We start from the raw sequence: 25,446 nt of genomic DNA, 5'->3' as shown, positions 1-25,446 counted from the left end.
AGGTGAATCTGTATGTAAAATGGTACAGACTGTAGGACCAGAGAATAATTCTTCAAATCTGAAACAGCTTTAAATAGTTTTATGTGTTCAGCAGGTAGCTCTAACCAACCTATTGCTATGTTCATTTACAACGATTCAATATTATAATATTACAACTGTGACTTACCTTATACCAAGAGTCATGCAGTGAAGTTGGGCCAGGTGTATTTAAAAGTATACCTGGTGTAACGTCAAAGTATTTGTGTGTGTGTGTGTGTGTGTGAGTGTGTGTGTGTGAGAGAGAGAGAGAGAGAGAGAGAGAGAGAGCAAACGATAGCTCATGTTTGTTTGCTTGTGTGATTAATGCTTTAAGTGACTTTTACTTTTCACAGGAGACCTTCAGAGTAACCAACAGAAGAATGTCAAAAGGAACACAAGTGCTTTATTGTAGCAGAGTTTAGTCCACATATGTTCAAAAACTACTATACTAGTTCTGTCTGATAATCTAGATCAAAACAGAGGATATAATGTACAAAACATGTATTTGTCAAGCATCCTTTACTTTATGTGGATATTTATACATATAATTATACTTTATACGTTATACTTTTAAAACAAAATGGGCAATTTAGTTAAATGAATGGTTTTCTTACTTGTAACACTGCCTCACTGGTTACTTTTATGGCATACACTAGAACCCCCAGTGTAAAATAAATGTAGCTAACATGAAGCGTGGACAAACAATGATTCTTTGTATGTAAAATTATTATATCAGGAATTTTACGAAAGCAATTCGTAATACTGTGAACGTCAGTGACAATATGTACAGTACAGTGGTGACATTTCATTCTCCAACACCTTCCAAAAGCACACAGAGGACAGCATACCATGACAACTTAACAATTGACATTTAATCTTTATTAACAAATTCAACAATCTTAATCACTAAAGTTCTATGTGGCTAAAAAATGTGTCCCATTCTTACATTATTAAAGGCTTTGTACTGTGTGGTTACACAGAGAAATGGCCTAGTCACATCTCCTGGGATCATTTAAGGTCCTCAGTCCATCGCTTCACCTTGGGTCAGTAGTCAGTAGAAATACACCTTCTTTATCAGTGAGTCCAACAACTCAATCAATTTGCTCAAACTCAGACTGAGAGTTCATGAATAGCCTGTGGTGAAGGAGAGAAATTTGATTAATAGTTTGTCGAAGACAGTGAAATAAGATTATAACAAAAGCTCACCAGGTGCTGGTTGTCATAGGTCTCAATCTGGTTTTCATCTTCAGTGAACGGTGGAGGTGCCTTGTCATCCTGCATCTGTGATATCTAGACATAGGGTCAAAAAATCTTAGAAATAACCCAGGCAAGCACAGCTTAAGTATAGCGATAAATATAAATCAAGATGCCAAAGTAGCACTGTAATAGTTCAGTGCTGAAGGCTTGTTTAAAAACATTCCTAAAACACTATATAAAAATGCTTAACAATATTTTAGTTTTCACAAAAGCTCATAGCATTTATCCTTTCAGTGAGTTAGTGCTAAATGGTCTAAGACAGTGATTCATAAAGTGTAGGCCAGGAGGTCTGTGATTTTTAATATAACTAGAAAAGTAAAATCACAACCTACCATTTTCAAAAAATATTACAATATGTCAATAATTGAAACCCGCATTAAAAACCAAAATGCATATGAATTAGATTTACTTAGACCTAATGTTTTATATTATTGGAAAGTTAGAAATAGAATATAATTTTTTTAAAAAGCATTAATTCATTTATCATCACCAAGTGCTGTATTGTGATAAAGGTTATGGTGAATCCAAAGAAAATCAGCAGATGGGTGGGAGAATTCATCCTAGATGGGACACAGGGCACAATTCAAAAACTACTTCCACACCTAGAGGCCATTTAGCATAGCCAGACAATATTATGAGCTCAGACAGTAGTCTAAGCTCAAGTTCATGAAATTCTATACTGAGGGAGTCTGTGGAATCTATTTTACAGTTAAAGCAGTCCTTGGCTGCAAAAAAATCGAGAAACCCTGACCTAAGGTGATCTCTTACAGTCCTAATTTATGTATGCTTAATGTGAGCTTTCAGCCCTCCTGCATGTTGCAAACCCAAGCACTGTTTCACCTCGACTAACCTATACGCTAATTACAGCATACCTTATCTGCTATTGGGTCTGATATAGTCCCAGTTGAGGTTTCCAGCTTGATAAAGAGGATGGCATCATGCACAGAAAGGAAGAGTAGGTCTCTGGTCACCACCTCATCAAAGAAACACAGGGACTCCATTCTCCTGACAGTATCATCTGTAACACCAAATACTTGTTTCAAAACTACAAAAACAATTCTGACTGCATACATTCCATTGATAAATGGTGAAATGATCTATTGTTAATTATTAGTGCTATATGGGCAATAAACAACACGCAAAGGTAATTATGTAAAGTTATGTTATGCTTATCTACAGTGTTGTGTGATTTGACTCAAGTCACACCATCACAGCCGGCAATATAGACGTTGACGCCAATACGAATAAATTCCTTTATGACCTGTGAAGGACAAAGAGATGATTAATCACTGACCAATGTGAGACCTATCAATAAATGCACAAAGTTCATGATGAATGATATGGTTGTTATCTGATAACATTCTATACACCAATACAGTGTTGCTTACAATGCTGTACTGTCTAACTTTGACATTTATTGATGCTAACGTACAAGTGCAAATTTTTTTGTGGCAATTCAATTGTGTGGAAATCCTCTTTTGTATAAAGATTTTACCAACACACTGTTGAATTCCTGATGATTTATCTTCTACAATAGCACTGCTTGCGTTATATTAATGTACCTGTTCTAATTGTTGATGTTTCTAAAGTAACTTATACACAGGCTTGTTTAATGGATGCTGTACATGAACAGATTAAGAACATGGTAATTGTTTATATAAGTCTTCTGTGAGAAGACATTTATTTAGAATTTTTGGAAGGAGTCTCCAGTGTTAGGTCATGTTAACATTCGAAGGTAATGTTGTTTCATTAGGCTTTCTGACACGTGAAAGTCTTAAGGACAAACTTGATTTTTTTGTCTTAGTAATTTCAACAGCGAGAAAGAAAGGCTGGAGCAACTGTTTACTGTTGTTATACCATAAGCAATAAAAGAAACATGTTCCTCTTTCTCCTTATATAAGAATAAGTACAAACTATGGCATTTCAAAACCAACCAGTTTGAGTGACTTTGCGGCCATCACATCCAGGAAGGAGACTGCAGTGAAGTCCAATACCAAGCTGTGGATGTTGACTTTAGGGACTGTGACATTTACTGGCAGTGCAGCCGTCCAGTCCACTTGCACCTCCACGTCCACATCTCTTCGAGTTTCATCATCCACTTCCTGAGGTCCACTTTCCACCTGCTCGGGATCTTTCTCACTCTCAAACCCCTCATTAACCACACCTAGAGGGTCTATTGACACCAAGCCACTCTGCAACATTAGATTGAAATAGGAAGTTAGATTTCACCAGATTTGGAGGTTATATCAAATAAAATTTATTTTAATTCGTTTGTCAGGAAAACTGGATCTTAAGTACGTTTCCTTAAACTTGTATAAATATTAACTGAAATAATTAAATGCAATAAAACCTATCTATAGTATCCATATCCTTTTATGTTTGTGTACCTCTGTGACTTTCAGACTCCCCTTTTTAACTAGTTTGTGTATCTTCTTTAATGCTTTGTTTCTCTTCTTGAAGACTTGCACAGCATCAAATCCCACCTACCATGCATTAACATGGACATACATTATTACACATAAATTATTATTGTCTGTTAAAGCAAAGATAATGTATATCAGAAGGTATTACCAATTAAATTCTGTAATTTATAAAACCATTCAACTTACAGTATCTCGTATCTGCTCTTTGAAGTAGTCAATGTTGGCGAAATATATGGGTGAGTTGCATTTGAAAATCTTTATTCCAGCAATCCCATTAATCTAGGAGGAAAGCATACATTTTTAAATGGAACTTTGATTTATGCATTAAACTAGAATTTAAAATATTATTCCACTTAGTATTTTCTTACATTTTTGTAGTCTTTCATATTCCTGTAAATGTCAGTGCCTGGTATATTCCCAAGGGTTGAACAGGAAGGGCTAAATGACAGTATATTGCAAAAACTTCAGAAGCACAATGCAAAATATTTATTTAAATAGCAGTTTGGTGCTCTTCAGTCTACTCATTTCAGTTATGGCATTCATAATGATGAGTGGGATACATAAAGATACACCTTTTAATTTGATTTTCATATCCACGTTACTTACAACTGTGTCCTGACCACCACGGTTCCCAGCTCAAACACTATGCCAGTCAGCAAACCCACATCCAACCCCAACACGATGCAGACAATGCATGTAAACACCCAAATATACTGTTAAAAAGTAAAAAAAAAAAGAAAAAAAAAAACATTAACCATTAATTTGAATGTTTCTATAGTAATTTTAACACCAGTTTAGTCACATTCCTATCAGAAGTCTCCTCAATATCAGATATGCAATATAGAATCTCAGATAGCAGAATAGTATAATCTATAATTAATAAATGTAGACACTAGAAATACTAATAATTTATAAACTGTTGGATTTGCAAAAACCTTTTGAAGGCTAATTATACGATATATATCAAGGTATAATGAAACCATGAATTTCTTTGTTACTTTATTTACTGGCATTTTTTTTTTATATTTCAGATTCCTGTTTATATTTTTCATTTCATTTCATTGTCTGTACCGCTTTATCCAATCTATACTCGGGTCACAGGGAGCCTGTGCTTATCTCAGGAGTCATCGGGCATCAAGGCAGGATACACCCTGGACGGAGTGCCAACCCATCGCAGGGCACACACACACACACACACTCATTCACTCACGCAATCACACACTATGGGCAATTTAGAGACTATCAGCCTAGATGCATGTCTTTGGACTGTGGGAGGAAACCGGAGCACAAGCCTGGGGAGAACATGCAAACTCCACACACACAGTGAGCGGCAGCGAGACTGGAACCCAGGATGCTGGAGGTGTGAGGCGATGTTTATATTATGGCGATGTTTATATTATGACTCATAAATTAGCTTTACCCTAGAACAAAATAGACTTTTTCAATCGTGCAGCTTTGCTAAAATTACAACTCAGCAAGCATACATACTTATACCAGAGTGAGTGGTGTCCATTATGGGAAGTAAAAAGAGTGTCAGTGTTTTAGTTTATTAATACTTCATTAAACAGAGGTCTTTAATATGTGTACGTTCACCACAAATGAATTACTTACACAGTCTGTCCTATTCTGCCTCCACAATATGGGCACATCGGTGAGTTGCATGAACATGCCCTTCAGGTTAGCAATGACTATACCAGCCAACACTGACTGAAAGCCAGAAATGAAGAATAGTCATGTCTAACAGCATTATTGTAAGTAAAACAATGTCCTTAATGTCCTTCTAAATGAACTTTCAGTATTCTAATAATATCTTAGCATAGATATGCATGCAATATGTCCTCAGATTGTATGCCCATCATACCTTCTGCAGTGGTTGCAGTAGAGGCCCTAGGCCCATAATTACTATAAGCATCATCAGAGCTGAGATCAACCCTGCCACCTGCAACATACAGATGAAACTATCAGAGAAGGGGGAGAGAGAGAGAGAGAGAGAGAGAGAGAGAGAGAATACCTGAGTCTTGCCCCCTGTGCCCTCCTGTATTGCTGTACGTGAGAGTGCAGTGGTAGCCACAAAGCCTGAGAAACAGCCACAGAAAATATTGCTGATTCCAAAGGCTATCAATTCCTGTTGGAAAAAATTGCAAAGGTTAGATCTACATTCCAGGACATGAGAGTAATAAGACTTCTTGATCTCTGCCAGCCTTTTATCTCTGTTCTAGCAAGTTATTGTGACCCATGGAAGATCTGGGTCTGGTCTATCTCATACTGCATGAAGTTTTTTTCATCATGTTTTAAGGGCCCCTGTTTAATTGCTTCCTGTCTGATTACATTTCTTAAACATTTTTTTCTTACACACACACACACGTGTGCTTTGGTTAAAGTCATTTCATTTCTCAAACGTCAAATGCAAACATTTTTTTTTTTTTTTTTTTACACTACTGGAGCTTTTAACACATACCTGATTACCATCTATTTTATAATCATGCTTTGTTGCATAGACCTTAGCCACTGATACTGATACTGCATATCCCACCACTGCAGTAGAAAAACTGGAGCCCACAATATCCCCAATGAGCTCTATATTTGGAAAGCGTGCTGGAACAAACCTGTTGACACAAACATGCATATGAGGTCTATCCTTAGACTTACCCCACTATTGTGGATATAATATTATTGAATTAATTTCACCTTCTCTATGAATATTTCTTTTTTATTTATTATATTAATGTTTCACTATTAGTGACACCTGCTGAAAAATTTAATGGAATGTCAATACAAATATTTTGTATGTTATTATTGCTCTGCACAGAAGCTATGATGTGGAAATGTGGAAATATCACAGAAACTGCACTGACCCTCTTGGAATACTGTCAACAATATGGGCACCATAGTGGGATTTTAGATCCACTGCATATGAGATTCCTGTAGCAATCACTGTCTGCAAGAGAGATGGTTTTACATGGTGTCCAAGAGAACATTATTAATATAGGAACCAGAGCTAAATTACTAATAATATTAAAAAATATAATATGATACAACATAGCTCTGTATTATTGTTTTCAGCTCATAACATTATCAGCTAACTTTAAATACAGGAAGGAAAACAATCAATGACAAACTACAAGGTGTAAGGCTTGTGAACACCTGAACATCACACTCACTCTTTTCACTAGATTTTGGAGCATGTGCAGATTTGCTCACAGTCACAAGAGCATTTGTAATGTCAAGTATTGTCAGATGACAGTTTGTGGAAGACCTATATGTGAGTGTGATCATCTGGTATCCACAAACTTTTGACCATATAGTATATTATATTATGAGAGCAATGTAATAATTATTCCATTTAAATTCCCAAAAACTGTCTGTGGGCCTAGTACCTACAAACCTTTTCTAGTTTCACTGTATCTTAAAACCGTTCATTATTACTTAATATTTTAACTATTTACAATAATAATAAAAAAAATTATGCAGAGAAAGTAACATTTATGTCAGAAAATGCAGATACACACCACAATCACTTCAATGGGGACTGGCACTGGAATCCTATGCTGGAATTTAGTGTTGACCTCTTTCACTACCACCACTATAATTATGGCCAGTAAACCAGCAACCAGGTCAGCTATATTGGTTTGCTTAATATTGAGAAACACATCACTGAGTGTCTAGAGAAATAACGGGAAAAGCATTAATTTTACAAGTAGCACATGACAAATATATTACATTCTGAACATTCTTGACTGTTTTATTTAAAGTCTTAATGGTTAGTTAATTGCATCACTTTTGTGATATTTGTGTCAGTTGTTTTATAGAGACTAAACAGAAGCAGCATCCAACTGAAGTATGGTTAAGAAACTGGAAATTATTTAAAGCAACTACTATGTGATTTCTAAGATCCTGAAGTGCCAACTGCTGAAAGAAAGCCACTTACATAGGCAATTGAGAAGAAGCCATGGTGGCTGTGGGTGGGAACAGATACAACCATTTTAAGTTGAGAGATGAACACATGGAAAGCAGCTGCTGTGGTGAAGCCTCCTACCAGTGGATCAGACAGGTAGCGCACCAAGAAGCCCACATGGAGCATTCCCATTGCCAACTGGAATAAATAAAAAATACCCAAGACTTTATTATAACTTTGCATAATGTTGAAAGTGATTTAAATAACATATGGTAAAAAATATCAGTGATGTGGGTTATAAAAGCTAAGGGTTTTAATAAAGCTGTTAAAAGCCACTCCATTATAAAACACATTTCAACCTTGCTGATTTCTCTAATTACTGTCCAACATAACTTTCATATTTTATCTGAAATATCTAAGATGTTGTCACCCTCCCTGCTTTGCTAAGAATTACAGACATGAATAGGAGTATACTTCCTGACAAACAGTAATAATAATGTTGGGTACTAACTCTGCCCACAACAAGACTGCAGATTTTAGTCTAAAGCTTGTCACAGATTTTTTGTAAAACCAAAATCAAAAAGAATCTTATAACTCTAGATGCTGGTTTATCATGTGGCTCTTATGTAATCTCTAAAACTGTTGATTATCATATGCTAACTGTAAAAGACACTGATGTCCATGCTTTTACATATTCTAGTCTGAACTACTGTAATGTATTGTAATGATGGCTGGTTCCATGCTGCCACCTTATGGAAACTTGAAAACATAGAATGCAGCAGTCTGTGTCCTTACCAGGAAATAGAAATCGAAGTACATTTTTTCAGTCTTATTCAGGCTACACTGCCTGCCGATTAAGTTCCACACTGACTACAAAGTCCTTCTCATAATGCTTAAAACTCTGAGCAGTTTAGCTCTGACATAGCTGTCTGAGCTCCTGAAACAGTATAGCTGGGGCAGGCCTACTGTTTAATCCAGAGGATCACTTACAGCTCAGCAGGTGGAGGGTTTTCTTACATTATGTGTAAAGTCTGGTATAATCTTTCGAGGACTCTAAGTAGACCAGATCAGTGGGGGGTAAACACAGATTAAAACATACTTATTTTATCCTATTCTTGATTTTTGGAATTATTTTGTTAAACATACTGTTAACAATTCATAGTAACGGTAATGTGCTACCATATAATAACCTCTTTGCCCATCCATTCTTTGGTATTTAAAGATTTGTTTGTATTTAAAAATGTCTTTTAAGCAGCTGATATTTCACATCTTATTTGGACATCTTTTCGATTTCTGGACAAAGTTAAAGCCCTACCTGGAACAATCCAACTAGTACAGTCATAGTCGAGGCTATTACAATTCTTTGGGCTTCCATTGCATCAACATCCACTTCCTCTGTGCCCACCCATGACCCATTTACAGTGCTCCCATTCCCAGGATGAATGAACTGCTCCTCAGGAGCAAGAGTCAAAACCACAGAGCCCACCATCAGGCAGGTAACTGGAAATGGACCTGTCAGAGGAAAGAAATACAGGAATCAACCATCTACACAAGACAGCTATACAGATATTTTTTATAATAAGAACTCACTCAGATTTATTTTACACAAATGGCTATATAGTGTAGCTTCATAAAACAGAACAGTGACAATGTTATACTTGTATTATTATATATTATTTTTGAGAGTAAACCCTACCCACTGATATATGTCGAGAGGTTCCCAGAAAAAAGTAGGTCAGGATTGGAAAGAAAGCAGCATAGAGTCCATATACAGGACTAACAGACACCAGCAATGCATAAGCCAAGCCTACAGGGAACAAAAACACTAAACTAAAGTTTACAAAAAACAATATTGTTCGGTTTAGATTGCAATGACAAAGAGATACTTACCTTGTAAACAGCACACTAATCCTGTGCTGGCTCCTGATATGATATCACTAGCAAGCCACAGCTTTACTGGATATTTGAGCAGCCAGTCCAGGACTGGGAAAAGTCCCTTAAGAACAGGTTTGACCTGGCTACTAGAGCATCTGTAAGGTTTATGCATCAAAAGTCACGTGTACAATAAGACATACACACTGACCAGTTGAATGCTAAACATGGTAAAAGTAGTGGTTCTCAAAGTGGGGCACATGACTTGGGGCTGTTACTATCAAGTTATTAAATTAGTTATTATAGTATAAATCTAATGTCAACTTGAGTGTAACTGCATTTTTTACTAAAACATTTAATTAACTGACATAATAATATATATTTACCTAGTGCTTAATATAAGAATAGTTGGGTTATGTTAATAAAATTAATGTCTAAGAGGTCCAGAAAAGTTTTAACACACAGTTCAGTTAAAAAGTAAGCCATAGTCTAGCATTTTGCATTATGAAACAGCAGAAGCAGATTTTACCTGCAGGAAGTGGTGAATTTCTCCTTGAAGGTCCTGCTTTCCAGCATCTGTCTCTCATGTTCCTCATCAAAGGCTCGTTTGGAGTAGATGGGCCGTGAAATGAAGTAGGGGTTGGCAGGAGAAGAAAGGCCAATCATCATGTACTGTAAACCATGTAGATGCAAATATAGAGGGTAAGTTTATAGATAGATAGATAGATAGATAGATAGATAGATAGATAGATAGATAGATAGATAGATAGATAGATAGATAGATAGATAGATAGATAGATAGATAGATAAATAAATAAATAAATAAATGACAGTTTAAAACTCACTTTATGAAATGCTTTCATTGTAACATGTTTCCCTCAGCTAAGTTTTGTTAGATGTGTGTTATTTGCACTTATGAAAACAATGTGCCTTTGGCTAATGCTTTAAATGCAAAACCCAAACCGACAGACTAGCAATATCTAAATGGTCTGGCCACAGCAAAAAGATATTTTTAAAAAGGTTGTTATAATAACATTTTGAGAACATTTTGTTGAAACACTCATTATCTTAAAGAATAGTCCATAATGCTATTTAGGTGACATTTTAGTTAGGAGAATTATACTGTCTATACAGAATTATATGTGTTGAAAAAACATAAGACAACCTACCTATTTCCGAAAATATCTATCCTACTTCTCTCTTTACTAGGGTTTTGGCTTTAGTTCATGATTTATTATATTACTTTTTATTTATGTGCTAATGATTTTTGCATGTTCAAAGTTCATTTGGATTTGAACCTGAAAGCATAGTTAAGAAAAAGTAAAATATGATAAATCATTATAGATTTACTTTATACAGAGACAAAGAGCAGGTGTATGTTGTGTTGTTCAGGGGTTTTAGGCTGCAACAGCTGAAGGCAAATAAAAGAGAAAAGAGCAATGACCTAAGGCCAAGCTTTGCCAAGCACAGTCCCATATGATTAGACAGTTTCAAAAGACAACCCAATGCACTCAGCCCACCACTATCCACCTCTCCTTGGTTACTCTGAAAAAAATAAAAAATAAACCCTGCTCGTTCCTTAGTCAATCCCTCCCTACTTAATAGGCAGCCACTCTCCCAGAGTTCTAATGAGTAAACTGCACCTATTGATATTAGAAACCCCTCTGAGCCGTGGTAAACAAAGAAGGCGGAGAGCACAAAGCACTGGCCTGAATAAGGAGGTTTGTATCCAGAGTAAAGCGAGTACCCTTCATCTCATCAGGGCTAAGTTCAAAAGTCACCAGATCAGAACCCTAAGTTCCCTAATGAACACACAATTAAACTCATTGTCTTCACACATGGTAGACTACTAGTGCAACATATGCACCTAAGTACCTGAGCTTACTTATTTTTAGAAGCTGTATTTGTTTATTTTTATTTATTCTTGCTTTTTTCATACATAATTTCCAATATAGTAATTGCTACCTCAGCTTGAACACATTTTGAAATGATTAGATCCAGCCTTACCTGTAAGTTTAAATGTCTGGTATCAGTCAGAAACAGAAGGAAATAAAATCAGACTACCCATCCTTTAACTTTTTCCCTCACACAGTCCATGCTATAAAGATAGATGAAATCGAAGGCCCATTCCCTCTGACCTTTTCTGCCTTGGTTTCTCAGAGAGTGAGAGTCATCCTTTTTTTGGGCGTTTATAAACGGAGTTGGGTAGTGGGAGGTGTAGCAGGGCTGAGGAGATGGTGGAAGCTGGAAAGGATTACATCAGAGAGAGACACACAGTATGCACTCTGCCAATGATAGACGTTGCTCAGCATTAAGTGAGAGTGTTTGTGTCTTTTACTCAGAAAAGTATGTGTGTGTGCTGGGGACACAGAATCTGATCTGCCAATGGCAGTCTCAGGCGTTTTGTGTGTGTGTGTGTATGTGTGTTTGTCTGTGTGAGAGAAGACAGACAGAGAGAGAGAGAGAGAGGGAGAGAGAGAGAGAGACAGAAAGCAAAAAAGTTAGACAAAGTGTGTGTGTGTGTGTGTCTGGGGGTTGCTTTGGGTTTTTTTTTTTTTGAGTGGGGGCATGTGGGTAGGGTATTCTTTAGATTTTACTAAACACTGCTACAATTCATGAATTGTGTCAGCTTATGCAGTATTCTTTTTCTGAAACTGACCACCTTTTAACCTACTTGGTTTCTTTAGGGCTCCCCTTACAAATGTCGCATCAGAAAAGCCCAAAAAAAATAGGTCAGAGACCTATGTGTTTTATAATCTATGTGTCTGGCAAAACTAAGCAATTCCCTGCCTGTAAGAGAGAAACACAGAGTGGCTGCAGGTATGGATAAGATCAAATATATGAGATTTACATTGCATATACTATGTGTTTCAAGGCTATGTGTTAATATGTTTTTATTATTTAATACACACAAAAGCAGGACAAACACTCTACACATTAATCTGACAATTCATGAGATGGGGCACCAGAAAAACATTGTCAGATAGAAAACAGTAGACTTTAGTAGATTAATGTCAGACTTCTTAAAACCAGTTGATTAATACATAACCAGTCACATTTGCAACAATATGTAATACATTTACAAATCAGTCACATTTGTAAAATAAATTTGCAACTTAATTTGAAATAGGACAATTCGACCACGATTTAGCCTTTAAGTCTGATGTTGAGTCTGATCTGTCACATATTAATGTCTGTGCCATGACATGTATAATCTATAACGCTCAACTGGCATTAGATTGGATATTCCATGATCTAAAACAGACGAGAACAAATGTGACCAGAGCACACAAACTGTCTTATAGCTCTTTGTACATCATACACGTGATTTGTTACATAACTTGTTAATAGATGCTCTTTTTAAAACGAAATGTGAGTATTTGATCACCAATAAGTATCAGCCAGTACTTATGTATATTTTAGAATACATCTCCCAACATTAACATTTAGCAAGTCAATTCTAACAGTTTCCTGTCTTTTTGACAATACTTACATAATGTTGTAACAAGTCTTAGAAGAATTTAGAAGATAAATGATCTGGGATTCTCTGGTCCAGTTGGCCAGGACAAGCAGACTGAACTATTAGGGTTTTTTGGTTTAATTTGTTTTTTTTTCCAGTAATCATATAATCACTGTAGTAATCAGGGTCACAAGTGTTTTTTCTTTGTTCATCCAATGACCAGAGAAAGAAAAACAAACACTTCTTTTAGATCTCTGTCAAAGATTTGTATTTGTATCATTTTTTGTAAACATTAAAAAACTTTGTCTCCCTCTAGGGGAATAGTTGAATTTAAAACTGGATTAAAAAATGATTGATCAGATTGCTGCAAGTTCACCAGATTGCTGGAATTGCACCAGAGCACAGATGCAGCATAGCATGAGGTTTGGGTTGGCCACATTCTTGAACGTCACTACTTCTGAAAAGTTTCAAACATCTGGAGGCCAAATAGAATTAACAATAAACAAATAAAAATTCATTTTTCTGTCTCAGTTTCTCAAAACCAAATCTGAACATGAATGTTGCATGTTCCATGAACATGTACTACAACATTTAACAGTAGAATTTCCTAAAACTGTAGAGTATTTGGAAAACCATGCACCTTTCAATTTTATACACATGTATCAAGGCTTCATAGAGGTATTTATTAAATATTGTAAGTATGAATCACAGCAGTATAAGTATTATTATCCTGAAAGGGCCTTTTGAATAATTACCCATGCTTGTTTTTCAAGACATATCTAGCCATTTTATTTTGCTCAAATAGGCCTATTGTATATGTCACTAGATCCCCACCAGTTTCAGACTCCCAGTAACCTCCATCCCACCCTGTGTAACAGAAGCGGACACATTAGTATAAATTTTCTCATTGACTTAGCTCCCATCAACAGTTACATCAGTATCTAATTGCCAGTTAATCCTCTTGCCAAAGCTCCCTATGTCACTGGTAATGGCCAAGCTGTTTGGAAAGTTTTTATGTTCTACAGCATACCTGAACACAGGGATCTAGACCAGGGGACTCTCAGGGTGAGTCTCAAATCTTTTAAAAACCTTTTGAAACCACTTAAACATTAATATCACCCTTATGTCTAGTTACAACTTAAGTCTAAATATGCAAATGGTTTATTATGATTGTCCACAATGGATCAAAAACCTTGGATCATAAATCAAGAACATATTCCACATTGTTCACTGGATGAAGTATCTTAGCTTGTATCATCCTCTGTAATTTATAGAATTTCACCCACCTTTAATGTTTCTCTATCAAGTAACTCCTCCACCATTGAATGTTGGTGGCTCCCAAATTTACTTTAAGAGCTTTGCTGGATCCTTGATGCCAAGATTGACAAATATTTTACCAGGTTGACTATTTGGGATTAAAACTGGAGCAAAGGTCATGGGACCCAGCTGAGGACATTTTGGACCCCTTGTTAATCACAAACTACTCAGGACAACCTAAGATGACCTGCTCCAAAATCTTTGCGCCTGAGTTGCCAATCCACAGCAGGGTTCTCTCACATACGATTCTAGCTCTGAATGCTTGTGCTGTTGAAATCCCAGTTGAAATCCAGATGGTCAGGATGACACACTCACACAAATGAGACACAAGAATTCAAAAAATTGCTTGTGTGATGATGGCCAATCCTACACAAGTATAATTAGCATGCAAATCTACAGTGTTCCAATCAATCAATGAATCTTGAAATCTTTGTAGTATGTGGCAATGGGTAGAGTTTAAAAAAGCTAGGAAAAATCCTATTTTAACACAAATAATTGTGCTTTTTTTCATCATAAATATTCTTTCTTCCTAAATCATTCTTTTTTCCTTCGAAATATTTTCTTTCTACACAGATTAAACGTGGAAATAGTGAATATTGGATGGCTAGACTAATTTGGGGAATTTGTATTTAGGATTGCAATAACAAAAAAAAAAAGAATACATTGATATTATATGGATGATAAAATAATTATAACAAAGACAAGAGAAGCAGAACTATACAAGATGTAAAATAAATGCTTTTGTGGATAACATTTTTGTAAGTTTACATAGTGCAGAAAAAATATAATGTAATAATAGCAAAATGAGTAAGAATGTATTAAAACAGAAAGGTAAATGCCTGAGAAGTTTACTAGATGCAGAAATGAACTTATTAGTACTTAACTTATTATTATTATCTTATCCTATTATGGCTGATGGCAATTAAAATCTAGAAAAGGTATAGCAGAATGATATTACAATATCAAATAGTGTGACATGCTTGGTAGTCCAAAAAAACATTATAAGGGAAGAGCAGGGTATTAACTGAATGTTGCATGTTATGCAGTATAAAGGAAAGAGAGTGGGGGTGAAAATAAAAAAGTGCTGTAAATACCTTAAAGTGTCTGATGCAGTGTGTCATTGTATTGTCCAAAACATTTTCTTAAATATTAAACAGTACCAACTGCATGATTAACAGCCTCAGGTATAGTTGAAATTTCAGTACACATCAGAAGAGTGCTTACATAAATAGTAATATATAAAAAAAAAACATTACCTATTGTTACATTAAGACTCATTAACACTCCTAACCCCCTTACACTCCCAGGACATAAAGTATATGGGTCTACCATTTATATACACATTCTTTATATCATTTTCACTGTAGTTATGTAATAATAATTTAAAGGAATTGTATATATATTGAATAATATGCTTTACGACAAATAAATGACAATTTAAAGGGTTAATTGTGATTCATCCCAGAAAGTCCTTTTTAACCAGATATAAAATTGTAGCGGTAAATACTTTGCGGATGAATAACAAGCATATTCAATCTTGTAATCTGTCGTCTGAAACTATTTCTTATATTCTCTTGGTTGTAAGACCCTATTGGTGTTTTTTCTAGGTTCAGTATAATCATCAGTTCAGGCTTAGCCTGAGAGGTTGTGGATAGCCTGTAGATATAGAAAGAGTTATTTGTAATAATATTATATAATCCAAAACCTATATAGTATGTTACAATGATTTCAGTAAACATCAAAATTTATTGCATGATCTACTTAATTGATTTATTTAATCCTGTAACTATGAATTGAGGTACTCACCCTGTGCTGGTTGTCATAGGTCTCAATCATGTCTTCATCTTCAGTGTAAGGTTCTTTGTCTTCCTGTAGCTGTGAAATCTGGACATTGTAAGAGAATGAGGCAATCAATTTAAGCATAAAACATTAACTTATAAATATATTATATATTTAATATTGTGAAATAGGTTTTGTCCTATAGAAATATATAGAATGTTGTTTGGGGTATTCATTAACTAAAGCTGTTACTGGGGGGTCTAACTGTTATTTCAGGTATGTTCCACCATGTCTGCTTTTATTGTTCAATGGGTTGAGCAGAAATAGTGCATCTTACTGACTAGAACTAATCACAAATCCTGCATGACAAACATGACGCATAAAGCATGACAATGTTTAATCATGTTACTATTGAAAGAATGTATGGCCATGGAAATTAGAATTCTGTCATTCTATCACTATCAAGTTTGCAGAAATATTCCCTCTTTTTCAATTTAAGCAGCTTTTTAAACTACAATTACAAGATCTCAGAAGAATTTCGATTTAGCTTTAACTCTTGGCACTTAGCAGTGTTTAGTTTATTATTACTTTTGTTGTCCAGTAGAAAAAAACACTCCTTGGTAGTTAATTTTTTGGCATCATTTATAAATCCAACTAAATTTTTTCCAGATTTTGCATTTTGCTTTAACTCAAACCAAACCTGTCATGAATACACACCTTCTCTATCATCGGGTCATCTGTGATATCACTAGCAGTTTCCATCTTGATGTACAGAATAGCATCATGGACAGTGAGGAAGAGCATGCCTCTGTGCACCATTGCATCAAAGAAGCCCATTGACTCCATCTTCATGACAATCTCATCTATAACATGCATTTAAGAAAAATTAAATAATTAAGTCAGATTAGCAATATTATCTTTGAGGATACAGATTTTCTAAGAGCATAATATGCCAGAAGTTTGTTTGTTATACATCACTAGTACATACCATCACAGCCGGCAATATATACATTGACTCCAATGCGCAAAAACTCCTTTATTATCTGTAAAGAATAAAGAAACTTAATGAACTGTTGACTGGTATAAAAATCGTAATGAACAACTTTTACATTTTTAGGTTCCATAAAGCACAGTAAAATAGCATATTTACTGTATGTTATAAACCAGTAATGGCATAAATTTTACTTTAACTAAACTAATACATTTTCTATTAGGAATGTGGTTTTCAGGGTTATAACTGGATGTACCTCATTAATTGATTTGCACGAACTGGCTTAAAGGAGCATTATTTAAGTATAGTCACTAATGGAGCTCTAGCTGAGCACACCTACCAGTTTGAGGCACTTTGCAGCCATTACATCCAAGAAGGAGACTGCAGTGAAGTCCATCACCAAGCTGTGGATGTCGACTTTGGGGACTGTGACATTTACAGGCAGCGTAGCTGTCCAGTCTACAACCACCTCCACATCTTTTTGAGCTACAATCTCCACTTCCTGTGGTCTACCTTCCACCTGCTGCTCATTCTCATACCCCTCATTGATCACACCCAGCTGTTCCACTGACACCAGGCCATTCTGTAACAAAAGGGAGACAGGTCAAGCGATCTAGCTTATGCACATGACATCACTAAAATACCCATATCTAAAAAAATAATATACCCGTGTCTATGTCATTGAAATACTCAAACCACACTCATCTGGCAACAACAATGCCGTGATTTCAGCAAATCACAACAATGACGCTTTTTCCCCATTCTGATGTTTGATGTAAAGTTTAACTTAATCTCTTTACCTATACCTGCATGATTTTATGCTGCTTTAATGCATTCCATAGGTAGTCCTAATACAGTGAATGTTGTGTACGTGTGTAATGTTTTTATTTAGCTATTTTCTTCTTTCTGTCATTGCTAGTATGTCTTTATTTCTGTTTATTTGACACTCTAAATATAAAAGGTTCTATATAATTATTATTATTATTATTATTATTATTATTATTACTAGTAGTAGTAGTGTGCCACCAGTTTGACTTGATAATGCTTGTAAATATTATATCCAGTGTGTTCAGTTTTGCTTGAATACCTCTGTGACTTTGAGCTTCCCCTTCTTGATTTGATTGTGAATCTGTTTTAAGGCTTTGTTCCTTTTCTTAAAGACTTGCACTGCATCAAATCCCACCTGGCCATGAACAGTTAACATGTTAGCAATCCAGAAAGAATGCTTACATCAGAAATATCAAGCAAAAAAAAAAAAAACACGCAAACACGTGCACATCTTACTATCTTCTTTATCCGGTCTTTCAGATACTCAATATTGGCAAAATATATTGGTGCAGAACACTTGAAAATCTTCGTTCCAGGACATGCAACGATCTGTGATAAACATTTATGACCAAACAAAGATAATTAGATCAACATTTTATGTTAATAAAGAGATGAATAAAATGTTTAAGTGAAGTGGAATTAGTTAAAACAATACATGAAATATTTGATTTCTTACATTTTTATAGTCTTTCATATTCTTGTAGATGTCTGTGCTGGGTATATTTCCAAGTGTTGGGGTGGATGGGCTGACATAAAAATGACAAAGATTTATTCCACATATGTTCATTCATAACAATAATTTTATATTATTTAAAATACTGAATCTTAGGAAAGATTTTTATAACATGTCTAAATGGCAATAATTATGGGCCAAGTCTACTTACAACTGTGTCCTGAGAACCACAGTGACAAGCTCAAACACTAGGCCAGCCAGCAAACCAATATCCAGCCCAAGAAAGATGCAGGCAACGAATGTAAACACCCAAATAAGCTGTGTGAATGTAAATATATATTCATTATTCATTCATAATGTTTTATCTACTGTATTTTAAACAGCTGTTCAAATGAATAAGGGGAGTGTTATTTGTCTTATTCATACTGATTACTAGATTCCAAAAGCATATATACATGATTTGATTTTTTAACTGTTCAGATTTCTATGCCTAAAATGTTTGATAAGATCCTAAGCTCAGGTCACTGTCTGTGCAGTGTTTCTACATGTCTAAGTGGGTTTCTTCGATTTTTTTATATGTATTCCTACCTCATACCTGGTATTTCTGGATCTACCCCTACCCTGAGCAGAATAATGAAGTTACTGGTGATGAATGAATGAATGAATGAATGAATTTATGTCAGTGGCCAGTGTTTCTGTTTCACTTGTGTAAGTTATGTTTATACTTTTTGTGGAATTTGATCTCATGAGAATTCTTCAAGTGGTTGGATTTATTTGCTACACAAATAAAGTTGTTCAGAATGATATGAAGGATGGCCTTTGTTGGCCTTGCATGTGTATCACTATGATTACTTACGCAATCGGTCCTATTCTTCCTCCATAATATGGGCACATCATGCACCTGCATAAACATGCTTTTCAGGTTGGCAACAACAATGGCCCCCAGCACTGACTGTAAGTTTAAGAAGGAGAACAGAAGAGTAAATTGTTAGAGGCAATCTTTAGTTAGTTTTCAATGTGTGGTTGTTCGTGTAATTTGTTTTTGCAGATGTGGGCAGATTCAGCATGTCTCTTCAGGTGGCTGGTTATCCAGCAGTACACTATGTATATTTATTGTTGAGATGTGTTAATAGACTTATACAGACTTTAGTTGAACATCACTGACCTTAAATATTGTGAAAGACATCTGTTCTCCAGTCTTATTATACTGTATGTTCTTTGACATACCTTTTGAAGAGGCTGAAGTAGAGGCCCAAGAGCCACGATCACAATCAGCACTAGCAGAGCCGAAATTATTGATGCCACCTGCATTTCAACACAGTCACAAAAAAACCAATTTGTGTCTATGCATTGTGTTAAATTTGCATGCAGTGTTTGTGTGTGTGTGTGTGTGTGTGTGTGTTTAAATTGAAGAAACACAGTGTAGAGCCCATTTGTCCTGGATATATGTTTTGTGGATTATGATTGATGAGGGTAGAGGTGATTGTGTGACAGTGGGTCAGATATGTGAGAGTGTCATAGCACAAAATGCAAATTGTCTCCTGCTTTGTAGGACACAAAGACACCAGACTATATAGGAGCAGATAACTCCTAACTAACTAAACTAACTAACTAACATTCCAAATAGTGACAGGTATCCCTTGAAAAACTTTCTTATTTTTAATTACTGGTATTAAGGTTATGTTTAGATGTTGGCATCATGTGAATTAGATGTATTATGCCAATGGAAGGTCCTCTTGAGCACAGCACTGTAAGACAAATGTGTATGTCTGTGTGTGTGTGTGTGTGTGTGTGTCGGGGGGGTGTATACCTGAGTTTTGCCACCTGTACTCTCCTGTATTGCTGTACGTGAGAGTGCAGTGGTGGCCACAAAGCCACCAAAACAGCCACAGAAAATGTTGCTGATTCCAAAGGCTATCAATTCCTGATGAGGGAAAAAGGGAAAATAAATCTTTTCAGAGTCTGTGAGTAATAGGACAGAATGTTCACCTCCAGTTGCTTATCTCTGTTCTAGAAAGTGATAGTGATCATCTGGTTACACACACACACACAGACACACACACGCACACACGCACACACACATACACACACACACAAACATACCTGATCTGCATCAACAACAAGGTCATGTTTTGCTGCGTAAACTTTAGCCACTGATATTGCTATTGCATAAGACACCACAGCTGTGGAAAAGCCTGGGCCCACAAAACTGTTGAAGAGTGATACATCTGGGGATTGAGGTGGAACAAATCTATTGAAACACACACACACACACACACCAAATATGGTATTAAGATTTATATTTTGCACCAGCAATAAAAAAAAGATGTATTTTTTATTACAAAATATTCACATTTTTCATCTCTAGTATGTTCTATTTTACAGGAAGTTCTATTCTTACCCTCTTGGGATATTTAGAATGATGCCTGAACCATAATTGTTGCGAAGGTCCAGTGCATACGAAACTCCTGAATCAATAATTGTCTAATAAAGAACATTATAAGAGACAGAGTAGAGATGAAGATTGAGAAACACAAATGTACTATTGGCATTCTTTAAGAAAAAAAGGTTTACTGGAGAAGAAAAGTATATTTTTGAAAAGATAAATAAAGGAGATACCTACCACTACTACTTCAATGGGAATCGGCACTGGAAGTTTTTTCTGATATTTGGCGTTGAACTCTTTTACAAGCATAACCACAATAATAGTCACTACTCCAGCAATCAGGTCAACCATGTTGGCTTTCTTAATGTTTTTAAATATGTCCCCAATAGTCTAACAACAAATTATGAATAGAAAAACATTCAGTTTATACATCTTTTCAAAAGTGGAAATGTGGTATGTATCATGTTTTTATTAAATTGGACATGGGAAAATGTTAATGTCACTAACAATTTACATTATACAATAAAGGTAGTTCAGTGGAATGGAAATCTGTCCTAATTTAAAATACTGCAAATTAAACATGATAAGTCTAATTTAAATAAACCGAAAAGCATTTAAAGCATGTAATGTTATTCACTCGTAATGAACAAAGATGGAGATGTTTGTTGTGTTACATACTTACATAAAAAAAGGACAGGACATTGTCGTAGTTTCCAGTGGGAACATTAAAAATCAGTTTAAGCTGAGAGACTACTACATGAAATGCTGCTGCTGTAGTAAAGCCTCCTACCAGCGGGTCAGACAGATAACGCACCAGGTATCCCACCTGGGCCACACCCATGCCCACCTGGAAAACATAAATAGTAAACATCAAGCAAAGACAGACAGTGCTTTAGAAGCACCTAAGTACCCAATTTCATTGTGCCTTACTTTCTCTAATCAGGTCTATGTATTTTTAGAGGAAATATTTGACATTGCAAACAGCCAGAAACACTTATTACTAACTGCTTCAAACAACACTGAATCGTTTTTTTAAAATAATAATGATGTGAATTTTTTTTTTATTCCAAGCACACAAGTACAGTTTGCCAATCAAACAATTGTGGATTATGAAGCATTTGATCAGAAAACTGTACAAAATATATCATATTATATAACTTTACCAAATATATCAGACACAGGTCAGTGTATTTGGAGATGTGTTTGAGACTGAGAATAATGGCAGCAAGTTTTCTTTTTTTTGCACAACTGTACCTGGAACAGTCCAATCAGTACAGTCATAGAGATAGATATTGCCAGTCTCTTCGCATCTCTTGCTTGAACATTCAGAACCATTGCTGCTGTCCCATTCACGGTTGTCTCATTCCCTGGCACCATGAACTGGCTATCAGGAGTAAGATTCAGCACCACCGATCCCATCATCAGACAGGTGACTGGAAATGGGCCTGCACAGAATCAGACAGGGAATGTACTGTTAGATCATAATTAATCAGCTACAGTATTATTAAAGACAGACACAGGCCTGTGTGTGTGTGTGTGTGTGCTTTCTTCCTAAAGCATCCAGCATTATTCAGTGTGGTACAGAACCTACCCACAGATAGATGTCTAGAAGTGCCCAGAATGAAGTACGGGAGAATTGGGAAGAAAGCAGCAAACAGTCCATATACAGGACCAACATTAACCAGCAGTGAGTAGGCCAGTCCTAAGAGAAAAAATATGTAAGGCCATTGTGCTACACAATAAAAAGTAAAGTAATTATTTACTCAGAGAAAATCTTACCTTGCAGAGCACACACCATTCCAGTTGTGATTCCTGCTACAATTTCACCAGGAAGCCATTGCCTGAGCTGATATTGCGGGAGCCATTCAAGGATTGGGAAAAACCCCTTGATCAGCCGCACAACCCGTTTACCAGAGCAACTGCAATGAGTCAATTACACAAGTGTGCTAAGGCAAGGCATGAATTGTCATGGTAGTAAACCCTACACATAATAAAGAGTTTTTTACACATTCACTGAGAATTTAAAACACACTAACCTGCAGGAATTAGTGAGCCTTTCTCTGATGGTCTTTTTCTCTCTGGCTTGCTTTTCATTAACATGTTCAAAGGCACGTGTGGAGTAGATGGGCCGAGATACATTATATAGGTTCTGGCTGTCCATCTTGAAGCTAACCTGTTTTTCAAAGGTAGAATTTTTTGTTCATAATGCCCACTTTTGAAATCTTTTCTCAAACTCAGCTTTTTCAACCAAATGAAAGAATATCTGCTGATGACAGCCTTGTTTATTGTGGCCTAGTTTATTTTAATATACTCTGTCATGTAGTTATGTTAATATCCCCATGTCAAAAGTTTAGGAAATCCAAAAAGGATTTTTATACAAAAAAAGTTTTGTATAAAAAATTAAACAAACTTGGTTAACCTTGCCTAGAAATCACAGAACCCAAATCCCAATTTTAAAAGCTTTATACCATGATGCTGATACTCAAATCTGATCTGCTCAAATCTTATTAATTATATCTGAAAAAAATGTTGATTCATTTTCTGTAACAGCAGCCCTGAAGCTGCAAGCTACAAGGTTTATATTAATTCATTAAAATTAATTTGCTATTCTTTCTTTCTTTCACAGGTATTTGCATGGTGGACACTTTTATATTGTAAGCTAGATTTGAACAAAAACAAATAAAACTGTAATCATTTATATGTTGAAACATTCTGTAATGAAAGTAAAGCTTTTTCTTTATGTTTTCCTCTTTGTGGTTTCTTGGTAACATGACAAAATGCACTTGTATTATTAACATTGTATTATTAACATTAATAGAAAGGTTGATGAGGGAATCATTATATTTGCTGTAATAACATCAGTGGTAATAGGAACTTGTTCTGCATCATTAAACCTGAATGCAAAAGATTAAGTGAACAACATGTATTTCATTAATATTTAAAAAAAAAAAAAAAAAAAAAGGAAAAAAAAAGAAATGAATAATTCTCAAATAGTTGTAGTCCAAGAGGAATGAGAACATGAGGCTAAAGAAAAATATGCGGTGGTAATTATTTTCCTATTGCAGTGCATCCCAAGTGTATAATTCCTTATAAATTGTATGCTACTTTCAGATTAACTTACATTAATCACTTTATACCAGCTTCAGTCACTAATATGATTGCAAAAATATGCAAACACATTTTGTCAGTAGAATGTATATTTTATAAACCTTACCTTTCAATTCAAATCTGATCTTCTTTCATGTGATTGACAAATTGTTAATTATCCATGACGATATAAATTCACTTTAATATGTGCACAAGGTCATGTGCAGATCCCATATTTTCATTAAATGTAGCTTCACTCTCCTGTTCTTATTAATGTTCTTCTTTTTAATTATCTTATTTTATTATATAATATTTCTCTCTCTCCCTGACACTAATTTGACTTCTTGGTCTATCTATTCACCTGTAACTCTGTCTTTTATGTTTATTTATAAGGGATGTTGGGTGGTGGGAGGTGCCAATGCAAAAGGAGGCGATAAAGGTCAATCTATTTTCTGAAATCAGTTTTTAAAACTATTTATTAATAACTTATAATAATAATAATAATAATAATAATAATAATAATAATAATAATAATTATTATTATTATTATTATTATTATTATTATTATTATTATTATTATCTAGGCTGTCATATAAGGTTTGTGTCATTCATAGGCATCATACATATAAAGCATATTCATAGGCATCATACATATAGAGCAGAATTTAATTATATGAAACTTTAGGTACTATTTTGTAGTTTAATGGTAGTGTCATGTAATAATGAATCTTCATTTTCAAGTCCTGGAGTCTTGATGACTAGCATTCTGTTTTGTTTCCTAGTAGGGATCTTTGTGTTCTTTCTCTACATGTGGTGGTTTCCTAGTATGTGCATTCTATGCCATTCTATTTGCAGAGCTTTTCATGTTTGTGGGTAAGCTGTTCCATTGAGGAAATGCTTATACAATAATACTGGTATAAGTTATAATAATACAACATTTTTTCCACTATCTAAATCTATATCAAACAGTACTAAATTGGATCAATCCAATGTCACACATATTTATTATTTATAACTATGTCCAGCAGTCAATTGGTTCTGGATGTCAATTTTTTTGTTTCAAACAACAAAGGAGTTGGGGGTATTTTAATCATTAACTTAAGGGGTATTCTATGTATCATATAGCTGCTGCCTCACAGTTTCAAGGCCCCTTTTTCAATCCTGAGCTCAGGTTACTGTTTATGTGTTCTCCCCATTACCATGTGGGTTTCCTCCAGGTCCTTTGATTTACTTCCACCTCCAAAAACATGCCCGTAGGTGGAATGGCTAAATTAGCAAAATTTCCTGTAGGTGTGAATGAGTGTGTGAATGTGTGTGCAGAGTGACATTTAATGGGCTAGTGTCCCAGCTAGAGTGTATTCCTACCTTGTTCCCAGCGTTCCTGGAATAGACTCTGCATCCACTGCAACCCTGACCAAGAGATTGGTCAATGAAGATGAATAAAAAGATTTTCTAGTATG

The 25,446-nt window shown here is 35.3% G+C and overlaps 2 protein-coding genes across 5 annotated transcripts; both read right to left on the bottom strand.

The window, feature by feature from the left end:
• Positions 1 to 401: 401 nt before the first annotated feature.
• On the bottom strand, positions 402 to 11,695 carry LOC131370178 (pendrin-like). 4 transcript variants are annotated; one of them, XM_058417345.1, is made up of 21 exons: positions 11,473 to 11,690; positions 9,995 to 10,137; positions 9,484 to 9,623; positions 9,290 to 9,400; positions 8,909 to 9,105; positions 7,627 to 7,791; positions 7,208 to 7,360; positions 6,554 to 6,636; positions 6,157 to 6,304; positions 5,710 to 5,823; positions 5,560 to 5,637; positions 5,310 to 5,405; positions 4,305 to 4,411; positions 4,067 to 4,136; positions 3,885 to 3,977; positions 3,663 to 3,758; positions 3,210 to 3,467; positions 2,482 to 2,536; positions 2,148 to 2,293; positions 1,225 to 1,308; positions 402 to 1,152 (listed from the first exon to the last, which is right to left on the bottom strand). In XM_058417345.1, the coding sequence occupies exons 2-21, from the start codon at positions 10,132 to 10,134 to the stop codon at positions 1,129 to 1,131; spliced, it is 2,358 nt and encodes a 785-aa protein (XP_058273328.1). In that variant the 5' UTR covers positions 10,135 to 10,137; positions 11,473 to 11,690; the 3' UTR covers positions 402 to 1,128. The 4 variants fall into 4 exon arrangements, with proteins under 4 accessions (XP_058273328.1, XP_058273327.1, XP_058273330.1 ...); XM_058417344.1 differs by having other exon boundaries at positions 402 to 1,308; XM_058417346.1 differs by lacking the exons at positions 402 to 1,152; positions 1,225 to 1,308 and having other exon boundaries at positions 2,453 to 2,536; positions 11,473 to 11,695.
• Positions 11,696 to 14,575: 2,880 nt separating this feature from the next.
• LOC131370179 (pendrin-like) lies at positions 14,576 to 24,328 on the bottom strand. Its single transcript, XM_058417348.1, has 21 exons — positions 24,114 to 24,328; positions 22,936 to 23,072; positions 22,679 to 22,818; positions 22,491 to 22,601; positions 22,154 to 22,344; positions 21,582 to 21,746; positions 21,137 to 21,289; positions 20,915 to 20,997; positions 20,617 to 20,764; positions 20,324 to 20,437; positions 19,741 to 19,818; positions 19,370 to 19,465; positions 18,725 to 18,831; positions 18,517 to 18,586; positions 18,297 to 18,389; positions 18,100 to 18,195; positions 17,353 to 17,595; positions 17,010 to 17,064; positions 16,739 to 16,884; positions 16,049 to 16,126; positions 14,576 to 15,898 (listed from the first exon to the last, which is right to left on the bottom strand). The coding sequence occupies exons 2-21, from the start codon at positions 23,058 to 23,060 to the stop codon at positions 15,875 to 15,877; spliced, it is 2,316 nt and encodes a 771-aa protein (XP_058273331.1). The 5' UTR covers positions 23,061 to 23,072; positions 24,114 to 24,328; the 3' UTR covers positions 14,576 to 15,874.
• Between the last annotated feature and the right edge of the window lie 1,118 nt (positions 24,329 to 25,446).

The sequence above is a fragment of the Hemibagrus wyckioides genome, linkage group LG19 (assembly GCF_019097595.1).
Source record: "Hemibagrus wyckioides isolate EC202008001 linkage group LG19, SWU_Hwy_1.0, whole genome shotgun sequence".
Classification (NCBI taxonomy): domain Eukaryota; kingdom Metazoa; phylum Chordata; class Actinopteri; order Siluriformes; family Bagridae; genus Hemibagrus; species Hemibagrus wyckioides.
Note: the sequence above shows the minus strand (reverse complement) of the source record. Positions and strands in the feature narration are given on the sequence as shown.

Excerpts from the sequence above, each read along its gene's own strand:
- LOC131370178 (XM_058417344.1), bottom strand. The coding sequence starts at position 10,134 with ATGATGATTGGCCTTTCTTCTCCTGCCAACCCCTACTTCATTTCACGG. Across the intron at positions 5,406-5,559 it reads TACTGCAACCACTGCAGAAG|TCAGTGTTGGCTGGTATAGT; the intron begins GTATGATGGGCA and ends TCTGGCTTTCAG. Across the intron at positions 4,412-5,309 it reads GGCAGAATAGGACAGACTGT|TATATTTGGGTGTTTACATG; the intron begins GTAAGTAATTCA and ends ACTTTTTAACAG.
- LOC131370179 (XM_058417348.1), bottom strand. The coding sequence starts at position 23,060 with ATGGACAGCCAGAACCTATATAATGTATCTCGGCCCATCTACTCCACA. Across the intron at positions 19,819-20,323 it reads GTACAGGTGGCAAAACTCAG|GTGGCATCAATAATTTCGGC; the intron begins GTATACACCCCC and ends GTTGAAATGCAG. Across the intron at positions 18,196-18,296 it reads AAGACCGGATAAAGAAGATA|GTGGGATTTGATGCAGTGCA; the intron begins GTAAGATGTGCA and ends GTTCATGGCCAG.